A 16,312-nucleotide genomic window follows, 5' to 3' on the forward strand; every position below is an offset into this window, starting at 1 on the left:
CAGGTAAGAAGAAGAAAGATTATAGTGCCAAATAATCTACAGGTGACCCTTTAACAACCCCTGGGGATAGGAGCACCGACCCTCCACACAGTCAGAAATCTGCCTGTAATTTATAGTTAGCCCTCCGTCTGTGCGGTTCCCCATATGCAGATTCAACCAACTGTGGGCGGTGTAGCACTGTAGTATTTACTGCTGAGAGAAATCTGCTGTAAGTGGACCTGAGCAGCTCCAACCCGTGTTGTTCAGGGGTCAGCTGTGGTTCTGTCTTGATGACGATCATTTACTACCATGATGGTGATTTCCGAGACTAGTGATCATAAAGGACTCCAAAGAATTGAAAATGCTCACAGACGTGGAATCAAGAAGGACTGGTTGAATTTCAGTCTTAATAATTCACATGCTCTTGTGCTTTGGCCTGTTTATTTTTTGTGTAATATTGTAGTTCTAAGAGACTTAGCAGTTAGATTGCCTCTGGTTGTGACATATCTGCCTGCTTATCGGCATGTTTTATTTTTCTGAAATTTTAGGCACAGAAAAATGAAAGAGAATCTATCCGACAGAAGTTGGCACTTGGAAGCTTCTTTGATGATGGCCCGGGAATTTATACCAGCTGTAGCAAAAGTGGGAAGCCAAGCCTTTCCTCCCGGTGAGTGTTTTGAGTTGATTTTCTGATATGTACCTAATGGATTTTGTCATCTGACTATGTATGTCTAATAAGAGATATCCTTTAAATCCTTGAGTATTTTTTCCCCATAATACTGCCACCTTTATTTGCGTGCTAGACAGATCCCTCTCTACCCGCTTGTTGGGTTTGTTTTTTGGGTTTTAGTTTTGGGGATTTTTGGCCCATTTACCCAGCCATTTGAGGTCAGATTTCTATATTTCATTTTTTTTCTAGACACAATTCTGATTTTGCATTGTGAAGGGGGAATCAAGCTACACTCTTAAGCAAGCCGACTGGTGCTTGGAGAAGTGTGGCAGACCACCAGATTTCCCATTAAGCAGTCCCAAAGCATCCAGCCTAACCCCCCTGATGCATTTGATTGCAATGAATACTGGTAACTGAGAAATACAATTCCCACTTTGATCATTGAATGTTTATTACAGAGCTTAACCTGTCCTGCAGGTGGGTTTTATTTTTTATCTTAATTGATTTCAGGGTATCATTGATCATTTGCATAACTTCTAATTGCAATTAAAATATATTAAAATTATAATTTTATCTAGAAAATAGGATTGTGGACCAGAGCTTCTCAAACTTTAATGTGCATATGTATCACTTGGGAATTGTGTTAAAATGCTGATTCTGATTTAGTAGGTTGGGGTGGGGTTTAAGATTCTGTATTTTTTTTTCTTTTTTTTTTAAATTAATTAATTTATTTATTTTTGGCTGCGTTGGGTCTTTGTTGCTGCACTCAGGCTTTCTCTAGTTGCGGTGAGCAGGGCCTACTCTTCATTGCGATGCATGGGCTTCTCATTGCGGTGGCTTCTCTTGTTGCAGAGCGTGGGCTCTAGGTACACAAGCTTCAGTAGTTGCAGCACACGGGCTCGGTAGTTGTGGCTCGCAGGCTCTAGAGCACAGGCTCAGTGGCACACGGGCTTAGTTGCTCCGCGGCATGTGGGATCTTCCCGGACCAGGGCTCGAACCCGTGTCCCCTGCACTGGCAGGCGGATTCTTAACCACTGCACCACCAGGGAAACCCCAAGATTCTGTATTTCTAACAAGCTCCCAGCTGATGTTCATGCTGCCAGTACATAGGTCACACTTTGATTAGGGAGGGTGTAGACAATCTGCAAAATTAACTGTTATGAATACAGGTATTCCAAGTGATTAAAGCACATAAAACATTGTTTTAATAAAGATGGTAGTAACTGAAGACCCATCAGCATTCTCTTGATCCCTCCCCAAATATCTATTTCTTGTCAGAATGTCTAGCTCTTCCTTTGGGCTCTCTAAGAGCAAACATCCCCTGTATAAATACTAGGTATACTTACCATGTTAAACCAGGTGTGGGAGACAAATGATAGCATTCATGCATTCATTCAGCCAACGGATTTCCACTCTTTCCTTCGTATGAGGCCCAGAATTAGACACTTTAGTATCTATTTTATCTGGCTTTCAGTAAGCCTCATACTTCTGTCTGATCCTTACAGATTCATCTAAATCAGCAAAAATCAGAAAGCACACACACACTCATATATGTGCGTATGTAGGAGTCACTGCTGGTGGGTTAGTGCCTGGGGACAGGAGCTGTGGCCTGGCCATGCAGTGTTTAGGCCACAGCGTGTCCCCCTCAGCTGGGTGTGGGCCAGCTCAGGCTCAGAGGATTCCTGCACTCTCCGCATATGTCATTCCAGAGCTGGAAGGTCAGCCTTCCCCTCTGCCGTGGAAGCGCCTCTTTCTCCTCCTAGTGGGATGTGGCAGGAGGAGCTCGGGCCTAGGGACCTGGACACCTGAGGGTTAGTCTTAGTCAGCTTCTAATTCTGAGACTTGAGCAATTTACTTAGTTTTTACCATGCTTCAGTTTCCTCATTTTTGTAAAATGAGTAGATTGGACCCCATAGTCTTATAGATCTCTGCTACTGCCCTCTAGTAGTCCCCAAAGCACCAAAAAGTTTTCTTCTAGAAACCCCATCTCTTTGCTCAGCCATGTCATATCCATCTGGTCCAGACGGGAGCTGTGGTTTTTAAAATTAAAGTTGTGTGTGTGTGTGTGTGTATTATGTGCATTTGAAAGTAAAGTAGAATTAACTACAGAGGTCAGATTTGACCTCTGTAGTTGACCTCCAAAAGGCATTAACCTAGATTTCCTGTTAAGAGTTAAAACTGTTTTATTTTAAAGTCTGTAAGCAATCAGGGGTTGGTTTCCTGATATGGTATGGAGAAGTCTAATTTCATCACTTTCCATATACATGACCATTTTTTCCATCATATTTATTAGTAACAATTCTCTTTTACTGACTGATCTAACAGACCACTTCTGTATGACTATACGTTAATGGGAATACATTCTATTTCACTGGTTAGTGTTTCTATCCCTGCACCAGTACCATACGGTCTTAATTACTATAGCTTCAAAATAAGTCCTGTTATCTGGACTCTTTACTCTTTTACTGCCTATTCTTAGTTTGTTATTCTTCCATATAAATTTTAAATCATCAAATCAAGTTCAGCAAAATACTGTCTTGGGATTTTTGACTAGAATTGCATTGAATCTGGAAATATTGGGTTGGCCAAAAAGTCCGTTCTGGTTTTTCCGTAAGATGTTACGGAAAAACCCGAAGGAACTTTTTGGCCAGCCCAATAATTTAGGGGAGAATTACATTTTCACAGTATTAAATTTTCCTATCCCTGTTTTCCATTTAGAGATACTGCATATCTTTTGTTATATTTATTTCTGGATATTTGATATTCTGATACTATCTTAAATTCTCTTTGATAATGCTTTCTTTTAAAGGAATTCCTTTATTATTATTTTTTTATTAATTTATTTATTTATTTTTGGCTGTGTTGGGTCTTCGTTTCTGTGCAAGGGCTTTCTCTAGTTGCGGCAAGCAGGGGCCACCCTTCATCGCAGTACGCGGGCCTCTCACTATCGCGGCCTCTCTTGTTGCGGAGCACAAGCTCTTGACGCGCAGGCTCAGTAGTTGTGGTTCACGGGCCTAGTTGCTCCACAGCATGTGGGATCTTCCCAGACCAGGGCTCGAACCCGTGTCCCCTGCATTGGCAGGCAGATTCTCAACCACTGCACCACCAGGGAAGCCCGATAATGCTTTCTTGTTGTTTGCTGCAGCTTACTTTGTACACTAGTCGTGTATCCAGCCATTTCGTTATTATTATACCTAGTATTTCTCTACTCTCCTATCATTTCCAGTAAAGTTGTCTGTACATTCTTTGGAAGTTTAAAACAATATCATCTACAAAAAATAGCAGCTTTTAAAATTCCTTTCTAATCCTCGTACTTCTGGTTTCTTTCTTTGTTTTACTGCACTGGATAGGTACCCTAGTACACTGAGGATTAAAAGTGGTAGTAGTTGGAATCCTTAGCTCATTTCTCATATTAAATGGAATGCTTCTAATGTTTCCATTTAGGATGATGTTAATTTTACGTTTTCTTTAATTTTACTCTTTATGAGATTAACATTGTTCCCTTATATTCATAATTTTAAAAACATTTTTATCATGAATGGGTATTTGATGTTATCATGTGCTTTTTCTGCATCTGTTGAGATGATTGTATGATTTTCTCTATTAATCTCTTAATGAATTACATTTATAGGTTTTCAAAATATTGAACAATCTTTGCATACCTATTATAAACCAAAATTGGTTGGGGGTATTATCTTTTTTTGAACAGTATTGGATTTTATACGTAATATTTTATTTAGGGTTGTTATACTTATATTCATGAGTCACATGAATGACTGTTGTATTCTTTTCTTGTAACTTTTTTTTCTGGTTTTAGTATAAGTTTATGCTGGTGTAAATGAATTAGCTACTATTCCCCCTTTCGTATTGTCTAAGAAAAGTCTACATAATATTGGAATGAGCTGTTTCTTACCAGTATAACCATCTGGGCCCGGTGTCTACTTTGTATGTTTGATTTAACTGCTTCTGTTTTTAAGTGGTTTTAAGATTGTACACACTTTTGATTTCTTCTTGAGTCAGTTCTGATGAGTTGTTTCTGATGATTTTCTAAGAATTTGTCCATTTTGTTTATGTTTTCAAAATTTTTCCCATCATACTTTCTCATTTCACTGAGGGCATTAATTTTAGTTAAATTGTTCAAAATGTTTCCTTCTGATTTCTACATTGTCCATGATTTTTTCTGAGTTTGTTTTTTTGTTCATTTTTATTTCTATTAATAATTAAGTGTAAAACACTAAAAGCTGTTGTAAAGTTTCTGGTTGGGGCTTGGAGACATATATTGTCTCCTCAGAGAGACCTTCCCTGACCACCCAATTAAAAGGTAAACTCCCAACCTACCTACCACTTTCTCTTCTCTTACCCTGCTTATCCTCTTACCCTGATTTGTTTTTCTTTGTGGTCCTTATCATTACCTGATGTTGTATTATATATATTTTTAATCTGTTCCTTGTCTTTCTCTAGTATGAAAATAATTAACCCCAAGAGAGCAGGCCTTTGTCTGTTTTGTTCACCACCATAACTATTGCTTAGATAGTGTCTAATACATAGTCAGTCACTGAATAGTTGTTGAATTAATGAATGCTGAACTTCACTTTAGAATGGTCAAATAAAAACACAACTATTTTGTAAGGGTGCATCCAATTAAAAGTGCCCAAAGTTCTTTTCTCTTGGGCTGTAAGTTGTCACAGGGAAGAACTCTCCAACTTCATCCTAAGGAATTTTAAGCCTGGCTGCCAGTGTAAGACTCTAGCAGGGGAACGGTTGACGATTCAGCACATAGAATTTCACTTAATTCCCTTGATTTCAGTAAGGCGCTTCATTGCCACCTCAGCTGTGCCTGAGGGAGCCCTAGCCCAGAGCTCCCCTGATGCAGCCTCTCTAGATAGTAAACTTTCTCATTCTGCCAGGCCACATGTAGTCAGGGCAAGTTAGAAGATCTAGGTTTTCCTTTCAGTTGTTTAATCAGTCTTGATTTGTACACAGACTTACCCCACTCCCCTGCCTTTGGATGCACCTGAGTATTTCCAGGATCCTGAAGTGAAAATGCATGTGCCTTCTCCACCAGCCACCCCTGCAGACACCTAGCAAATTGAAGTAGTTAAGTCAAATACCCCTCATCCATCTGCATTTTGTCTTTCAAAATTTTTTCAAACTCTCTTGTGTGCCACTGTCTCCTTTTCCATTTCCTTTGTCCATGTAGATTCATACCTTATTTCTTCCTTTAATATTGTTTTAGTAGGATTTCAGAAGAGAGAGAAGATAAATTCCTGTGTTCCATATGCCATGTGTAACTAGAAGTCTCATGAAGGTTTTTGTTATTTTTAATAGCAGAAATATAAAATCCTTTGCAGAAACCATGGATGTAAGACAAAGCAGACCTCTGGTCCAGGAGGACTGAAGGAGAGGGGTTGGGATACCCCTGCCCAGAACATGCCATCCCCCACCATTTCCCTTCAATGCCACTCTACTTCACATTCAGTGCCCCTCACCATCCCTCCCCTATAAACCCTCAAAGCCCACCTGAAACTCTTCTGGCAGAGCAGAATTTGAGAATCACTTAGTCATCTACCCCCTTTGGAGAGACAGCTATCTAAACACATATGTATTTCACAGTAGCTCATAACAAGCTACACTTGTTGACTCGCCATAAGGAAGATTATTTATATCCTGTTCTTTCATATGTTTTCCTCTCCACATTCAGGGATGAGATCATCCTCTCTGAGAACACGATGACTTTTTGGATCCCCCTTAGGATGATGGTTAATAATGGGACTTAACGTTCCTAAGAAATGTCACTTTTTCCCTGTAAATTTAAAGTCTGCAAAGACTGACTGCCATTCTCCTTCCTCAGTAATAATGTAGGAGAAAAGCCTTAGGAAATGTTCGATTGCAATTGTGTAACCCATATTCTCCATCCCTATTAGAATTAGTCTTTCTCTAATGTATTACAATTCCTGAAATTCTTCATTGAGCTAGAAGTACCTTACCTCTTTCTTACAAAAGTACTTGAGGGATGTTAGAACTTTGAGGTCACTGATGTGGCACTCCAGAATGCTCCATAGCACACATGTTGAATTAGTTAAATAATCAAAACCAGGTAAATATTAGCTGAATTTACTGCTTTAAGGAGCTCAGGACTCAATTTTAAATGAGGCTGAGGACTTAAAATTAATTGCCCACGCAATGGATTCTGAAGTGCTAAGCTTACTTTTAAGGCAGGGCCTACCCAGGTAAGTAGGATCCTTTGGCAAAATAGTGGACTTCTATTTATGCATCTTAAAGGGTGTGTGTTTACCTGTAAAAATTAACTTCATATTATGTGAGAAATTGTGAAGTAGCGGGAGGGTCCTTTGGGAAGACATGTTTAAGCTGCTCCTGTGAGGGTAGGTCCTTCTCAGTTGGCCTTTGGGTTTCAGCCCCACTGAATTTTTCTAATTGGTGCTATCTCCTAAAGCACTTTTTAAAAGAATGACAAGCGGGGCTTCCCTGGTGGCGCAGTGGTTGAGAATCTGCCTGCTAATGCAGGGGACACGGGTTCGAGCCCTGGTCTGGGAAGATCCCACATGCCGCGGAGCAGCTGGGCCCGTGAGCCACAACTACTGAGCCTGCGCATCTGGAGCCTGTGCCCCGCAACGGGAGGGGCCGCGATAGTGAGAGGCCCGCGCACCGCGATGAAGAGCGGTCCCTGCACCGCGATGAAGAGTGGCCCCCACTTGCCGTAACCAGAGAAAGCCCTCGCACGAACCGAAGACCCAACACAGCCAAAAATAAATAAATAAATAAATAAAGTAGCTATAAAATTTAAAAAAAAAAAAAAAAAAAAAAAGAATGACAAGCTATTAAATGTAAGCTAGACTTAACGATAATCCCATAAAGACATTTCATGCCCAATACTTCAGCAAAGGAATTTTCGATATTGCTTCATAACTCAACTAATTAAATTTGACTTCTACTGAAATGTGGCAAGTATAGGAAGTGCCATATTTTTCTTCAAAATGTGCTAATCCGCACGTAATCAGCCTTTTCAAACTGAGATCGTATGACCTTTGTCGGTTTTCTCTGTTCAAAAATGTTCCAGCTAAAAGCTTAAAAGGAAATGAGAGAAATGAATTACCTATTTTTGACATAAGTTTCTAAGAAATGTTAGATTTACTCATGTTCTTAGAAAAATTAAATATTCCTTTTCTCTTATGACTAGTTTAATACTTTGCTATAAAATATTTTTTCATTGACCAAATTAATCTTTTTTTTTTAACTCTTTTTTTTTTTTAATTGATTAATTAATTTATTTATTTTTAGCTGCGTTGGGTCTTCGTTTCTGTGCGAGGGCTTTCTCTAGTTGCGGCAAGTGGGGGCCACTCTTCATCGCGGTGCATGGGCCTCTCACTGTCGCGGCCTCTCTTGTTGCGGAGCACAGGCTCCAGACGCGCAGGCTCAGCAGTTGTGGCTCACGGGCCCAGTTGCTCCGCGGCATGTGGGATCCTCCCAGACCAGGGCTCGAACCCGTGTCCCCTGCATTGGCAGGCGGACCCCCAACCACTGCACCACCAGGGAAGCCCTGACCAAATTAATCTTGACTCAGCATTATATTTCAGATTCTGAGTTTATATAGCTTAGTGTTATTAAAGGAATGGAAACTGGCTTGGCTGCTATGAAAACACAAGACAGAGTGGTCATTAGTAATAGACATCTAGGAAGTCTTTCATTTTTCAAACATTACCACCTGATTTGACATCATGGAGAAAACTTTTTCTGCCATCTCCATTCTCCTTTTCTCAGAGTAACACAAAATAAACCTGACCCCCAACTTATCTTCTTCCCTTACCCCAAGATAGATTTTATTTACATGCACATAAATATAAATACAACATAATACAGTCTATTCACAAAGTATGCAGTGTAATATTGTAACCTAGAAAAGGCTATATACCCTTCTCTCCATGCGTTGTGAAGATTATGAAAAACAGAAATTCCCCAGAGAGCTTTTGAGACACTGGTTTGAATAATGATTACTGTTTACTTATCTCAGCCATTCCAACATCCCCAAATCAAAACTCATTTCTTTCTTGTTCTTATAGGTTTATTGGTGAATGGCTGAGATAAGACCAGTAATAGTTACCCACCACCTCCTCTTGTGTTTGGGCTGCATGGAGAGAAGGGGGCGGGGAGGCAGCATGGCCCAGGGAGTTGGTATCGATAGGACAGATAGCAGTGATCTAGAGAGCCTTTAAAGAAATTGGATTCATAGGAGCTTCGAATGTGAGGAACTGAGAATCTGAATATATAATCTGCCACAGATCACAGGTCAAACCAGCCTCATTTTGCCAGGAAAATATATCATCCTTTTGTCTCTGACAGTAATAATTTTTGCATAATTTCCTGGAAGAAGTAAGCACAGTGGTCATATACACCCAGCATGGGTGAGAAGAGGTTGTCCTGTTTCAACACAATGAAATTTGCTTTCCTGAAGTAATAGGTACATACTACAACAACCTATTTGTAACATGCAACATACCTTTTGAACTTCATATTAATCTCATACATGTGTACTATTAATTTGCTTAGAAAATCCTTCATATGAGTAATTCCAAAGTACCTGTCATTGCAAGTGGTAGTTTGCAAATTCTTTTTTTATCCTATTTGAAAATTCATCGGGTAATCTACAGAAAACCTATCATCTTTATGCCCTCCAAGAATTATCTGCAGTATTCTAAAATATTACACAATTTTTAAAGTGAAACAAAATTTGAAGTGGATCTTTTGAAGAGTAATAAGAGTAAAATGGCAAAACAAATTTAATCATGTAAGCAATTCTTCTCTTTTACAAACCTGAAAGAAAAGCAAATTGGCATTTGTGAAATTTTCTGTGTCTAATAAATAGCCTCACTTTACAATAAAGCCAATGACCCCAGTTTAATTAGGTGCAATTAATTTTGTGCAAGTGAAATTTGACATCTTGCTAGAGGCATATCCAGCTGTACTCTGTCTTATGAATTTTATTATTATCGCCAGTGAGAATTCAGTTGTCAGAGCTACTGCAAAAGGGTGGGAGACAGGGAGAAAAAGGCCACAGGGCTGCATTTTATATTTAAAAATGGCTCCAGTGGACAGCCAAATGTTTAATTAAAAGAACTTCTAGAAATGATTTTTCATTGGTGCATCATCTTTGACAAGTTATCATGACTTTATTATTGAAATTTGCACTCCCTTTAGACAGTGGTCCCTCACATGTGTATGGACACACAAAGCTCATATGAAGACCGGCTCCTTTGAGAGTTTACATAAGCACTCACTGCTATGAGAAAACAGCCTCACTGACTGCACGTGAGCTCTGTCATCTGGAGATGACACAATCCTTTTGTTCAGTATTTTTGTAAAATTTTCTGTGCCCCTCAGATTATTCTCATTCAGATTATCACATGCATTAAAAACCCATGGGGCTTCCCTGGTGGCGCAGTGGTTGAGAATCTGCCTGCCAATGCAGGGGACACGGGTTCGAGCCCTGGTCTGGGAAGATCCCACATGCCGCGGAGCAACTAGGCCCGTGAGCCACAACTACTGAGCCTGCGCGTCTGGAGCCTGTGCTCCGCAACAAGAGAGGCCACAATAGTGAGAGGCCCGCACAGCGCGATGAAGAGGGGCCCCCGCTTGCCGCAACTAGAGAAAGTCCTCGCACAGAAACGAAGACCCAACACAGCCATAAATAAATAAATAAATAAATAAATAAATAAATAAATAAATAAGGAGTTAGTTGTATTGTGGAATGTGAAACCATATCAGCGAACTTTAAAAAAAAAAAAATACAGAGTGAAGTGTATATCCCTTACTTGAGAGTCTATCATCTATGCAGATCCAAAAAGGAGAATGAGATTGAGACTGCGTTGAGGAGGGATGGCAACAGTTGAATCAAAGAGTCCATCCACAGAAATGTTTACTTATAAGAAAATGTGTTTCTTACTGCCCTCCCCCGTGCTGGGGGCAGGATCCCCCACCCCCAGCACCCTGCCAAAAACAAAAGCCCAGCCTGACGCACACGTGAGTCATGGTCCCTGCATAGACACCATCCGAGTCAGACATGCAGCCATCCTCTTCCAGCTGTCCATTACTTAATCCTGCTCACCTTTCTCCAACACACAAGTGCTAATCAACGCACCCATTTTCTCTCCTTTTCCTTTCTTAAATTCCTGCTAAAGGCCCACACATAGCAGCTCAGAGACACTCAAAAGAGAAAAATTTGAAGTCAACTGAATTTCTTCCACGAAAAAATATCTAGGTATATTTCCTGCCACTTTTTCTGTACAGAAAGCTCCACATTTTTGTTTACAAACTTGGAATCATAGTATACCTATTGTTTTAGAGCTTGGTTTTTGTTTCTGTTTTTGAGTTAACAATACCTCAGGAATATTTGCCCATATTCATAACTGTTCCATTATATATGTTTTTACTAGCTGCATAATGGCCCGTCATATATTTCACCATAATATACTTTTTTTTGTAGTTCTATCAATCTTTTTTTTAAATTGGGGTATAGTTGTTTTACAATGTTGTGTTCGTTTCTACTGTACAGCGAAGTGAATCAGCTATGTGTATACTTATATCCCCTCTTTTTTGGATTTCCTTCCCATTTAGGTCACCACAGAGCACTAAGCAGAGTTCCCTGTGCTATACAGTATGTTCTCATTAGTTATCTATTTTATACATATCAGTGTATATTTGTCAATCCATAATATACTTAATCTCTTATTGTTAGACATTGAAGTTGTTTCCAGTTTTTTGTTTTGTTTTTGTTTTGCTCTTTTTTCATCTTCTCTTCTATTCTTCCATTCATGAATTTATTCTAGCCTTCTTACAGTGCCCTGGCTTCTCACCACACTCTCCTAGAATAAAATGCCAGCTTTGTGACCTTGTATAATTTAACCTCTGAGCCTTAGTTTTCTCATATGCTAAATGGAGATCATAATACTTGTTTTAGGTGTATCTGAGGATTAGAGGTAATATATATGAAGTGCCTACAGTATAGTAGATGCTCAAAAGTGGTAATTCTTTTTATTTCAGAAAGTAGATTGCTGAGAAATCATTTGGCTTTAATTAAGAGAAAGTAGACCACATTTGGCACCTAGGAGAGATGGCTGTTTTGTTCCATTATTATTGCAGTATCAGAAGAGTACTCATTCTGGTCTTCAGTTCGTGCAGAAAATATTTCTGGTGAAAATGCATTTTTTAACATTAAGATCCTATAATTCCAAATTTAATTACATAGAAGTGGTCATTATTGAAGGAACCAGACACTGATGTGGAATTAGAATCAGCAGCTGTCTGAGGAATGCCAGTATTTATAGCTCCCTAGAGAATCGGGTTAGGCTACAGGGGCTGCTGCTTCACCAGAGAAAAGCTGGTGAACGCTAGTCCGCTTCTCTATCCGTCACTTAAGTAGTGAGAAGATTCTGTGGCCATGTGGAGTCGGATGCTTACCAGCCCTCACGCGAACACATACAGATGGAAGGTCCAGAACTAACGAGCCTTAGAAAAGGAAGCAGACAAAACATATGCGCAGGATTGGGAGAAGAAAACCCAGAGAGGGCCATTCACACTCCAGCCGCCTTTGGAGCTACCTTCCGTGGCTTTCGCTGAGGAAGCCAAAAGCCTGAGTCCTGTAAGATGTGGGGACAGGACAGGACATGAAGAGACATGGTGCCCCCCTTTCCCCCAGTCCTCTCTCTAGCACAGAGTTTGAAACTGCCCTTAACTGCTCTGGGCACATAACGGCGGGAGAGCCGGCTTTCCATCCCTCTTCTGCATTTGCTTCCCTGACTCCGCAGACCGCTTTTCTACTGCAGTTAGTTCCCTGCTCATTCACTCTTCTTGGTTAACACCTTACTTACTAATTAATGTCCAGGTAAGTGAAAGTGTTTCTTTTCTCATCTATAAGATAGGGAGTGTCTAGTAAGTGTTTTTCTGAGTTCTCTTCCAATGCTCTATAAAGTCCACATTTCTATTTGTATATTGTGATTTAATGATGCAAGCATTTGGTACCTGTTAGAAGACCTGATTTCTGTCCCTGGATCAACTACTCCTATGCATCCACTTAATATAGGGGTCGTGAACTGTAACGTGCCTGCAGGGGCCAGCAAGAAACATAAAGGAATGCAGTAGCCCAGATAAAAGGCAATAGGTGGGACCGTAGTGAACTAGAAAGTGTGTGTCCTGGCCAAAGGGGAGGCATCAGCTCAGCACTGGCCAGTCGGTGCCGTGGGGTTTGCAGAGATGTTATTGCCTGATCATCAAATGAACAAACAAATGAACAGTTAAACATCCCCATTCTTTCTAATATAGTTGTAAAAATCATTTATAGTACTTCTGTGTGTATGATCATATATGTTAGACCAGCAGTGTTTGCACCTGTTATGTGAATATCACTCTTTTTTAAAAAGTCAGCTCAGCCATAAAAAAGGAATGAAATTTTGCCATTTGCAGCAGCATGGATGGACTTGGAGGGCATTATGCTACGTGAAATAAGTCAGACAGAGAAAGACAAATACTGTATGATATCACTTATATGTGGAATCTTAAAAAAATACAGCAAACTGGTGAATATAACAAAAAAGAAGCAGACTCACAGTTATAGAGAACAAACTAGTGGTTACCACCTTTGGCACCTAGGAGAGATGGCTGTGGGGAAACGGAAGCAGGAGGAGCAACATAGGGGTAGTGGGGTAAGAGGTACAAGCTATTAGGTATAAAATAAGCTACAAGGATATATTGTACAACACAGGGAATATAGCCAATATTTTGTAATAACTATAAATGGAGTATAACCTTTAAAAATTGAGAATTACTGTATTGTACACCTGTAACTTATACAACATTGTACAGCAACTATACTTCAATTTTAAAAATTTTTAAATTTTTAAAAAGTCAAATTATCATCCCATGCATTGCACACTCTTTAGCAAAAGCAGGTTAACACAATCCCACTAAAGTAAAATAAGAAATAGCAGTATATTTTCACAATAACAAATATTGGGAAGCAGAAACTTTGCCTTTCCTTTTTTTTTTTCCAGTAGTAATGCTGTAACTTTCATGGTAAATGTCAATACAAAGCAGTCAGTAGGGAAAAGAAGAGTAAGGAGCAAGGTTTGGGAAATGGGAAAGGTATTTCACAATTTATTAAGGAATAGCAGCACCTCATTTTAACCCACCTCAGCACATTCTATAGAGACACCATCACACACGCAGTACACTTACCCAAACCTCAATTGTTCCCACGTTCTTTCTTCACGACAAATCCTTAGAAAAATGAAATGTGTTTACAGCTACCCTTGGGTAATTACAATCCACATTTTATATTCCGTCCCCTTTGAAATTCTCATGAAACAGGAAAAGATAATGGGTGATAATATTCATTATGTAGAAAGCCTTTGAATAATGCATCAGAGATCCATTAAAATAAATAGAGATAATATATTTTAACAGCCCAGCCACAAACTAGTTGGGAATACTGAGTAATGAATGGATGGCATGGCAGGGCCAGAGGCTCTCACAGCCACACTGGTTTTGGACAGAAGATGAGCAATGCATGTTTGAAATCCATAGGCATTTCAAAGTTTCCTCTCACTCTGTTTCTTAAGGAAACCATACAATTGCCTTGAAATTATAAGCAACTACAGGAGGCATTATGTGCTTAAAATTATATTGCCATCACAGGCAAGACCTAATAAATCCAAACCTAAGGTTAAGTGCAGTATGGGGGAAAGGCCACTGGATTCAAAAACCAGAGGCCCAGCCTATAGTCTCTTGCTTTGTGATCTTGTACCATTTATCTGTTGCCATGGTGGTGATGTGCAATAAAAACCCACCCACATCAGTGGCATCCGATGATAAGCACTGATTTCTGCTGCTGATCAGAGCTGGGTTCCCATGGGGCTTACTCGTGTGTCTATGATCGGCTACGGGCTGGCGAGGTGCCGCTAACTGCTCTTGGCTGAGCTCCGTCAGGTGCCTGGGGCTTCAGTTGGGACAACGGCCGATTGAGTTCTGTGCTACGAAGTCCCTCCTCTGCCAGCAGGCTGAGCTGGGCTTGTTCTGCGGGCAGCGGCAGGGTTCCCTGGGGCGGCGGGGAGTGGGGGGGGGCGGATGGAGGGGCTCGGAACCGGAATACTGTCACTTCCTCTGCATTCTGTTGGCAAAGGCAAGTCAGGAGGCCAGCCCAGGGGTCCGGAAATAGACTCCACCTCTTGATGGAGAACCCACAGTCTTATTATAGGGGGACCAGATAGAGAGAGGGGAAGAATTGGGACCATTTTAATAATCAGGCTGTCACAGATCTGGGGCAAGTTATCTGACTTCTTTGAGTAACCGCTGCCTTGCCTGTAATCCACAGGTGGTTGTACAGCCCAAGGAGAGAATGAAGTGAACACACTTTTAAACTCAAATTCACTGTAACCGTTCAAGTGAAGTTAACTAAGGTGTGGTGCAGGGGATAGAACCAAAGAATCTTCAGCTTTTCTCTGTGGATGCTGGCGGTCTAAGCTAGTGCTGGGAGATTCCTGTTCTTAAAATCAGAAAACACCAAATAGTTCTGGGATTCGGAGCTGGCAGTCAGACCAGGCCACTCCCAGTCACTGCAACCCAAGGCCAAGAACAAAGGCCAGATTCCCAATGCTGCTGCCCCACTAGAAGTCACAGCAGACTTTAAGATCATCCCATCACTTCTCCCCCGGAGTAAACTGGTCTTGTCCCTGTATTTTTTTTTTTTTTTTTGGCTGTGTTGGGTCTTCGTTTCTATGCGAGGGCTTTCTCTAGTTGTGGCAAGCGGGGGCCACTCTTCATCGCGGTGCGCGGGCCTCTCACTGTCGCGGCCTCTCTTGTTGCGGAGCAGAGGCTCCAGACGAGCAGGCTCAGTAATTGTGGCTCACGGGCCTAGTTGCTCCGCGGCATGTGGGATCTTCCCAGACCGGGGCTCGAACCCGTGTCCCCTGCATTGGCAGGCAGATTCTCAACCACTGCGCCACCAGGGAAGCCCGTCCCTGTATTTTGAAAAAGGTATTGTCTTTATACCAAATCATATCGCCAGGTAGCTAGGTTTTTGAGATATCCTCTTAGTAGTTAAGATCTTTCCATCTCCATCATTCTCTCAATTCTGAGCATATTTTCATAATATCCCTGCTGACAGTAGTTGGAGGTCAGCACACGTGTTTTCTAAGTAAGTTTTCCTCACTGTAAATGCCAAGTGGACACTGGTGCTGAACAGCCTATCAACTAAATGCTTTCCCGATCCTGGCCAACAGGAACTGTCACTCAGAAAGCCACGTCCACTCACCCTGAGATGTCCAGGAAGCACACTTAGTCTCTATCTCGTCACATTTCTGAGCCTTCTCCATCCATGACAACCCCCTCTCCATACCCTCGGCTCCCTGTCAGTAACTCTGGGCTGCAGTGTGGTTTTTCGTGGCATAAGGAGAAGAGGTTTCCGGGGTGACCAGGACGTAGACCTTTCCGTAATCAAATCCACAGGCGAGGCAGACATCAAGCAGCCTCTTTCTTGCTCATAGCCCTCTGCCGAACGCCATTCCAAACATCAAGCAACCCTGAACTGGATACCTTAAATGATACCACTAATTAACAAGAAGAGGATAGTGTTGTGTTTTCACCTCAGACGGTGCT

At 41.0% G+C, this 16,312-nt stretch overlaps 1 protein-coding gene across 7 annotated transcripts in view; it reads left to right on the plus strand.

Annotated features, from left to right (window-relative positions):
* SCHIP1 (schwannomin interacting protein 1) overlaps positions 1-16,312 on the plus strand; it is a 121,001-nt gene that overhangs the window by 92,370 nt on the left and 12,319 nt on the right. For 6 of the 7 annotated variants that reach the window (XM_057545142.1, XM_057545143.1, XM_057545141.1 and 3 more), the window contains one exon: positions 528-646. In XM_057545142.1, coding sequence (XP_057401125.1) covers positions 528-646 — 119 coding nt within the window. Of the gene's footprint in view, positions 1-527; positions 651-16,312 lie in introns of those variants that run through there. The other variant, XM_057545145.1, reaches the window with a different exon arrangement.

This window comes from Balaenoptera acutorostrata, chromosome 4 (genome assembly GCF_949987535.1).
Source record: "Balaenoptera acutorostrata chromosome 4, mBalAcu1.1, whole genome shotgun sequence".
Taxonomy (NCBI): Eukaryota; Metazoa; Chordata; class Mammalia; order Artiodactyla; family Balaenopteridae; genus Balaenoptera; species Balaenoptera acutorostrata.